Source organism: Salmo salar, chromosome 20 (genome assembly GCF_965601325.2).
Source record: "Salmo salar chromosome 20, fSalSal1, whole genome shotgun sequence".
Classification (NCBI taxonomy): domain Eukaryota; kingdom Metazoa; phylum Chordata; class Actinopteri; order Salmoniformes; family Salmonidae; genus Salmo; species Salmo salar.
In genome coordinates, this window is record NC_138310.1 from 59,096,444 (window position 1) to 59,105,682 (window position 9,239).

Consider the following 9,239-nt stretch of genomic DNA (forward strand, 5'->3'; position numbering starts at 1 on the left):
TAGGAAGCCAATTCTAGATTTAACTTTGGATTGGAGATGTTTGATGTGAGTCTGGAAGAAGAGTTTACAGTCTAACCAGACACCTAGGTATTTGTAGTTGTCCACATATTCTAAGTCAGAACTGTCCAGAGTAGTGATGCTGGACGGGCGGGCAGGTGCAGGCAGCGATCGTTTGAAGAGCATGCATTTAGTTTTACTTGTATTTAAGAGCAGTTGGAGGCCATGGAAGGAGAGTTGTATGGCATTGAAGCTCGTCTGGAGGGTAGTTAACACAGTGTCCAAAGAAGGGCCAGAAGTATACAGAATGGTGTCGTCTGCGTAGAGGTGGATCAGAGACTCACCAGCAGCAAGAGCGACATCATTGATGTATACAGAGAAAAGAGTTGGCCCATACAGTGAGGGAAAAAAGTATTTGATCCCCTGCTGATTTACTACATTTGCCCACTGACAAAGAAATGATCAGTCTATAATTTTAATGGAAGGTTTATTTGAACAGTGAGAGACAGAATAACAACAAAAAAAACAGATGTCAAAAATGTTATAAATTGATTTGCATTTTAATGAGGGAAATAAGTATTTGACCCCCTCTCAATCAGAAAGATTTCTGGCTCCCAGGTGTCTTTTATACAGGTAACGAGCTGATATTACTCTTAAAGGGAGTGCTCCTAATCTCAGCTTGTTACCTGGTATAAAAGACACCTGTCCACAGAAGCAATCAATCAATCAGATTCCAAACTCTCCACCATGGCCAAGACCAAAGAGCTCTCCAAGGATGTCAGGGACAAGATTGTAGACCTACACAAGGCTGGAATGGGCTACAAGACCATCGCCAAGCAGCTTGGTGAGAAGGTGACAACAGTTGGTGTGATTATTCACAAATGGAAGAAACACAAAATAACTGTTAATTTCCCTCGGCCTGGGGCTCCATGCAAGATCTCACCTCGTGGAGTTGCAATGATCATGAGAACGGTGAGGAATCAGCCCAGAACTACACGGGAGGATCTTGTCAATGATCTCAAGGCAGCTGGGACCATAGTCACCAAGAAAACAATTGGTAACACACTACGCCGTGAAGGACTGAAATCCTGCAGCGCCCGCAAGGTCCCCTTGCTCAAGAAAGCACATATACATGCCCGTCTGAAGTTTGCCAATGAACATCTGAATGATTCAGAGGACAACTGGGTGAAAGTGTTGTGGTCAGATGAGACCAAAATGGAGCTCTTTGGCATCAACTCATCTCGCCGTGTTTGGAGGAGGAGGAATGCTGCCTATGACCCCAAGAACACCATCCCCACCGTCAAACATGGAGGTGGAAACATTATGCTTTGGGGGGGTTTTTCTGCTAAGGGAACATGACAACTTTACCTCATCAAAGGAACGATGGACTGGGCCATGTACCGTCAAATCTTGGGTGAGAACCTCCTTCCCTCAGCCAGGGCATTGAAAATGGGTCGTGGATGGGTAATCCAGCATGACAATGACCCAAAACACATGGCCAAGGCAACAAAGGAGTAGTTCAAGAAGAAGCACATTAAGGTCCTGGAGTGGCCTAGCCAGTCTCCAGACCTTAATCCCATAGAGAATCTGTGGAGGGAGCTGAAGGTTCGAGTTGCCAAACGTCAGCCTCGAAACCTTAATGACTTGGAGAAGATCTGCAAAGAGGAGTGGGACAAAATCCCTCCTGAGATGTGTTCAAACCTGGTGGCCAACTACAAGAAACATCTGACCTCTGTGATTGCCAACAAGGATTTTGCCACCAAGTACTAAGTCACGTTTTGCAGAGGGGTCAAATACTTATTTCCCTCATTAAAATGCAAATCATTTTATAACATTTTTGACATGCGTTTTTGGGGATTTTTTTGTTGTTATTCTGTCTCTCACTGTTCAAATAAACCTACCATTAAAATTATAGACTGATCATTTCTTTGTCAGTGGGCAAACGTACAAAATCAGCAGGGGATCAAATACTTTTTTCCCTCACTGTATGTCAATGACTGAATCCACATGTATTCCTACACTTCGCACTTCAAAGTAAATCTCAGCTCTGTTAAAAATACACTCAAGAAAAACTGTAATAGTGATTCAGGAGTACGATTAAAACCGAATAATATAACCCACCAACATTAGACAACTATACTGAAAACCCAAACTGAAATAGCTGAAATAAGTCAATGTAACGGCTGTTGTAGAGAGGGGACCAAAGCGCAGCGTGGTAAGTGCTCATGATTTTATTCCACCATTAAACACTTGAACAAAATAACAAAACGAAAACAAGCCAATAGTTCTGTCAGGTACAGAAAACTAAACAGAAAACAACTACCCACAAACACAGGTGGGAAAAGGCTGCCTAAGTATGATTCCTAATCAGAGGCAACGATAGACAGCTGCCTATGATTAGGAACCATACTCGGCCCAAAACAAAGAAATACAAAACATAGAATGCCCACCCCACACCCTGACCTAACAAAATAGAGAAATAAACCGTCTCTCTCAGGTCAGGGCATGACAGTCAATTAAATCAATGATAATAGAATATTCAGATTAACTGATAACTAAAATGGCAGAGCAGATGGCACTCGAATGCTGTTTAGAGATGTATTATAGGTAATGAATGTGGAGGGGGGACTTCTGAAATTCTTTAGACTTTGTGGAACAGCAGAAAGATCAGTATAATCATATTGTCACTGATTAAAGATTTGTACACTATTTTAGCTGAACAGCTTACGACTTACCTTAAACCCCATGCCATTTAATTATTTTACTTATAATGGTTTTGGCCACCTGGGACCATCACGTGAATGACACCACTTCCCAAGACTTCCCACAACTTCCCAAGAAAGTCCTAAAAATGTCCTCGGGATGTTCCTGGGACAAACTGGGAACTTGAAAAAAAACTCCACGGACCATGGCACAATGTCCTGACTACTTTAGAAGACCATTTCGTGACATTTCAAGGATGTCCTAACAAATTATTTTTGTTTGCAGGGATGTTCTCTTGGGACCATCACGCAACGTCCTAATGACTATTAAAATGAAGGTCCTGAGAACGTCCTAAGAAAGTCTTGATATGGTCCTCAGTGACGTCCTAGTAACTTAGCAAGAACTAGACAAAGGTTCCCCAGAGAAAGTTCCCTTGGGACCATCACACAACCTACTGAAGACTAGTAAAATTAAGTCCAGAGAATGTCCTAAAAAGTACCTGGCATTGTCCTGATATGGTCCTCGGTGACGTCCTAGTAACTAACAAGGAACTAGACAAAGGTAACACAGAAAACTTTCCTGTGGGACCTTCCCGTAACATCCTAATGACTAGTAAAATAAAAGTATTGAGAATGTCCTAAAAAGGTCTTGATATGGTTCTCGGTGACGTCCTTCTAACTTACAGGGAACTAGACAAAGGTCGCAGAGAGAATGTTCCCTTGGGACCATAAGACTAGTCAAATTAAGTCCTGAGAACGTCCTAAAAAGTACCTGACATGGTCTTGATATGGTACTCGGTAACATCCTAGTAACTTACAGGGAACTAGACAAAGGTTCCCCAAATAATGTTCCCGTGGGACCATCTCGTGAAGTTCTGAAGACTAGTAAAAGGAAGTCTTGAGAACGGTCTAAAAACCACCATCATGTGACATCCCCTTGACCATCATGAAATGTCTCCTTTTGTTCATTGAATGTCTTTTGGAAAACGTCCGACACAAATAGGAACCTTATCACAATGTTCCCTAATGGACATCAAAATACAATGAACAGAAATATAAACGCAACATGTAAAGTATTGGTCCCATGTTTCATGAGCGGAAATGAAAGATCCCAGAAATGTTCCATACCCACAAAAAGTAGATTTTCTCAAATTTGATCCACATGGGCAGGCATAAGCTATGGACAAAGAACACAATTGCATTTTGTCAATTGCAATTTGAATGCACAGACACACCATGACGAGATCCTGAGGCCCATTGTCGTGCCGCTCATCAGCTGCCATCATCTCAAGTTTTAGCATGATAATACACAGACCCATGTCGCAAGGATCTGTACACAATTTCTGGAAGCTGAAAATGTCCCAGTTCTTCCATGGTTTGCATACTCAGCAGACATGTCACCCATTGAGCATGTTTGGGATAATCTGGATCGACGTGTACGACAGGGTGTTCCAGTTCCCGCCAATATCCAGCAACTTCGCACAGCCATTGAAGAGGACTGGGACAACAATCCACAATCAACAGCATGATCAACTCTATGCAAATTAGTTGTGTCGCGCTGTATGAGGCAAATGGTGATCACCAGATACTGACTGTATTTCTGATCCATAACCTTACATTTTTTTTAAAGGGTCTATTCCCAGTCATGTGAAATCCATAGATTATGGCCTAATTCATTTATTTCAATTGACTGACTTCCTTATATGAAATGTAATTCAGTAAAATCTTTCAAATTGTTGCATGTTATGTTTACATTTTTGATCAGTAAACCTTATAATAACATTATTCTGTGACCAAACCGGTACCTGTACTGAACGCCCTCTTATGGTCCCGAGGTAAATGTCATGTTTTAATATTCCTACAAAGTTCTGACTATTGAACAAAGTCATCAGTGGGATGACGTCTCGCTGAAACCCTTAAAGCAACATTTCCCAAACTTTGACCTGGGGACCCAAAAAGGGTGCACGTTTTGGTTTTTGCCCTAGCACTACACAGCTGATTCAAATAATCAACTAATCATTCAGATTTGATTATTTGAATCAGCTATGTAGTACTAGGGCAAAGAAATGCACGTGCACCACTTGGGGTCCCCAGGACAGTTTGGGAGACGCTGCCTTAAAGGGACCTAATGGGAACGTTGCCTAATGTCCTTAGGACATCCCCTGTTTGCTGGGTTAATACATAAATAAAGTAAATATAATCCAATTAGTTGCTTATCATAAACTCAATACAGATCAATCTCTATGGAGTGGTTACATGTTGACACAGAAACTACAATCCCATGTGATCATACAGTATGGTATATTTAGAGGCTAGCAATGCAAGTTATTGGAGTAGTCTCCTCTGTCAAGCAAGAAGACATTTCATGGACACAAGTTTTTTCATTTCTTTCATACCTCAGAAGTCTGATAATGTACAGATATTATCGGGATCTTTTTTTGATAAGAGTTTGAGGGAGGATGTAAATTTGTTTTGTTAAAACTATTGTGTTTAGTCTGAGCCTAAACCGAATCAAATGATTCACACTTGAATTTATTCACATCCATACACACTCAAGCCTTGCAAGGACTAAGAATTTCTGCATTGACCAGAGGAAGAAAATTAACAAAAGCTATGGAGAACTCAACCCAAGTCAAGTTCTTTTATCTCTTTGGCTTACAAGAGACATTTAACAACAAATCGGTCTATTTTATCTTGTCTCTTATCACATACCTTCTCATCATCACTGTGAATCTGACTCTGATCATAACAATCATTCAGGAGAAAGGTCTCCATGAGCCCATGTATATCTTTCTGTGTAGTCTATGTGTCAATGGATTGTATGGAACTGCTGGTTTCTATCCCAAGTTCTTACTGGACCTTCAGTCAGATGTTCAGGTGATATCTTATGGTGGATGTTTCACTCAAACCTTTGTAATATACACATCTGTCCTGTGTGAACTTTCTACTCTAACAGTGATGTCTTACGACAGGTATGTGGCAATATGCAGACCACTACTATACCATACCATTGTGACATCTTTAACTGTTAGAAAGTTACTCTTATTTTCTTGGTGTTATCCTTTATTTATAGCACTCATAGCACTTAGTTTAACCGTCAGACTACCTTTGTGTGGATCTCGCATTGATAAGATCTTCTGTGACATTCCGTCTATAGTGAAACATGCATGTTTAGTCATTACAATCAATCAGAATTTTAACAAATTTGTAATAGTGGTTCATGTTTTGCAGATACTTTTCATTCTATTTTCTTACTGTCAGATTGTAAGAAATTGTGTAAAGTCAGCTAAGGGAAGGATTAAGTTCACACAGACTTGTGTGCCACATTTAATAACAATGGTTATTTACATCACAGTGACTCTGTTTGACACTCTGCAAGGATGGAATAGTAATGTAAATATTACGCTAAATATGCGTAATGCAATGGCTATACAATTCCTTATTTTACCACCTGTCTTTAACCCTCTCATATATGGACTTAACCTCCAGCAGATTCGAAGTGCAGTTTTTAGAAAGTGTAATGCACATAAAATCATTGATGTAAGCCATTAGTTACATAATCTTACACAACAGGGAGACTTCCTGATATCAGAAGTCAACAAATATAAAGGTAAAAATCCACCAAAACTGTTGCAAGGTTAAATGGCGCCTCATTTCTTGATACCTGTCACCAAGGGCACAACTTTTGTTTTAGAAGTGGAGAGGAAGGGGGGGACAACACCTGGCAGGGGGTCTGGGGGTCCTCCATAAATTTCACTCTACCCGACCCAAACAAATCTTAGTCAACCAACAGTAGTCTTTTCTTTCAATCTAATGGATTTGTCTAAACTTTAAAACAATTATTTTCCCATATATACACCCAACCTATGTGCCAATTTATTTTACAATTTCTACCAATCTGCTTACCAGTAATAATTTTCATTTGCACATTATTGTGGAATATTTTATTGTAATATATAATAGTCTTTCTATCTCAAAATCATTGTGTCACGTCCTAACCAGTAAAAGGGGTTATTTGTTATTGTAGTTTGGTCAGGGTGTGGCAGGGGTGTGTTTGTTTTTTGTTGTTGGGATTTTGGGTTAGTTCTATGTTATGTATTTCTATGTTTGATTTCCGAGTATTTCTATTTCTATGTGGTATTGTTTGGGATTGGTCTCTAATTGGAGACAGCTGTATCTCGTTTCCTCTGATTAGAGGCCCTATTTAAGGAGGGGTTTTTGTTTTGTGTTTTGTGGGTGGTTGTTCCATGTATAGTCTTAGTACCGTACCGGACTGGTTTTCATCGGTTTTTGTTCGGTGTTCATTTCTTTAATAAATCAAGAAGATGATTCACATCCCTGCTGCAGTTTGGTCTGATCATTACGATGCATTACACACATTGTCTGTGGTTTATCTACAATCTTAATCTAAATAAAAATGATACAAATCTAAAAGTAACTTTTATTGCAATTGCCAACTATGTAAAAATACATAAAGCCAACACATAAAAACAATATCCTATTAAATGAATTTCCTATAAATCACATTGGCAACGCCTGACCTGTCTGCAACTAACTGTAAACATTGTATCAACTATCAACTGTGTCAAGTATTTTATGTTTCCATTGGATCAGACCATTACATTTTCTCTTTCTTGCTGAGTGGTTATCGAAAGGTAGAGATATGGAAATATTGTTATTCTCAATTGTTTCTTGAAACAGACTTTGTTTCCTTGCTGTTTGAGGTGAAGAAAAATTACTTTGAGAAGCTCCACAGTTCATTAGTGGTGGTGAGTTAAGGCAATCAGAAATACTATCAGACATCCCCAAATGGGCACATTTATAGGCCTAAATTTGCACAAAGGACAGGTAGACTAATCCTACTTCTATATGGGTTATCAGGTGCCTTACTCAACATTGAGAGCAGAGTAAATTATTATTTTTTGACAAAACTCGTAAATGGAATGAAATAAACAAATACGAGTTTCTCACGAGTGTAGCATAGGTTGTGAGTTCTGCAAAAGACATGTACACTCCAACATTGAGAACGGTAAATGACTGTAATAATAATATATTCAATGAATTATCAGAAATTACCTAACCAAATAAACATTGCAGATTAGAAATGATGGGAATGTATGGTAAATGTAGGCTATTACTGGTGATATTTGAAATGGGGTATTGATAGACATAGTAAACAATGCACGCAACGAAGTTATGAAACAATGAATACCCATAAAATGGTGGGAGAGAGCTCATTCTGGAGAGAGACATGCCTTGTGCATCTGAACCACAATCCCCATATTCTTGGACCGGGGCATCCCTGTGGCCTCCTCAATGGATTGGTCCACTAAAACAGGCGCAAATCAGACAGGTGTCTCATGTGCCATAAAAAAATATACACTGCTCAAAAAAATAAAGGGAACACTTAAACAACAGAATGTAACTCCAAGTCAATCGCACTTCTGTGAAATCAAACTGTCCACTTAGGAAGCAACACTGATTGACAATAAATTTCACATGCTGTTGTGCAAATGGAATAGACAACAGGTGGAAATTATAGGCAATTAGCAAGACACCCCCAATAAAGGAGTGGTTCTGCAGGTGGTGACCACAGACCACTTCTCAGTTCCTATGCTTCCTGGCTGATGTTTTGGTCACTTTTGAATGCTGGCGGTGCTTTCACTCTAGTGGTAGCGTGAGACGGAGTCTACAACCCACACAAGTGGCTCAGGTAGTGCAGCTCATCCAGGATGGCACATCAATGCGAGCTGTGGCAAGAAGGTTTGCTGTGTCTGTCAGCATAGTGTCCAGAGCATGGAGGCGCTACCAGGAGACAGGCCAGTACATCAGGAGACGTGGAGGAGGCCGTAGGAGGGCAACAACCCAGCAGCAGGACCACTACCTCCGCCTTTGTGCGAGGAGGAGCAGGAGGAGCACTGCCAGAGCCCTGCAAAATGACCTCCAGCAGGCCACAAATGTGCATGTGTCTGCTCAAACGGTCAGAAACAGACTCCATGAGGGTGGTATGAGGGCCCGACGTCCACAGGTGGGGGTTGTGCTTACAGCCCAACACCGTGCAGGACGTTTGGCATTTGCCAGAGAACACCAAGATTGGCAAATTCGCCACTGGCGCCCTGTGCTCTTCACAGATGAAAGCAGGTTCACACTGAGCACATGTGACAGACGTGAAAGAGTCTGGAGATGCCGTGGAGAATGTTCTGCTGCCTGCAACATCCTCCAGCATGACCGGTTTGGCGGTGGGTCAGTCATGGTGTGGGGTGGCATTTCTTTGGGGGGATGCAAAGCCCTCCATGTGCTCGCCAGAGTTAGCCTGACTGCCATTTGGTACCTGAGATGAGATCCTCAGACTCCCTTGTGAGACCATATGCTGGTACGGTTGGCCCTGGGTTCCTCCTAATGCAAGACAATGCTAGACCTCATGTGGCTGGAGTGTGTCAGCAGTTCCTGCAAGAGGAAGGCATTGATGCTATGGACTGGCCCGCCCGTTCCCCAGACCTGAATCCAATTGAGCACATCTGGGACATCATGTCTCGCTCC

General features: G+C 41.1%; 1 protein-coding gene across 1 annotated transcript; it reads left to right on the plus strand.

The window, feature by feature from the left end:
- The first annotated feature begins 5,312 nt into the window (after positions 1-5,312).
- LOC106580979 (olfactory receptor 2G6-like) lies at positions 5,313-6,460 on the plus strand. Its single transcript, XM_045704227.2, has one exon. The coding sequence runs from the start codon at positions 5,313-5,315 to the stop codon at positions 6,249-6,251; it is 939 nt and encodes a 312-aa protein (XP_045560183.2). The 3' UTR covers positions 6,252-6,460.
- The last annotated feature ends 2,779 nt before the right edge of the window (positions 6,461-9,239 follow it).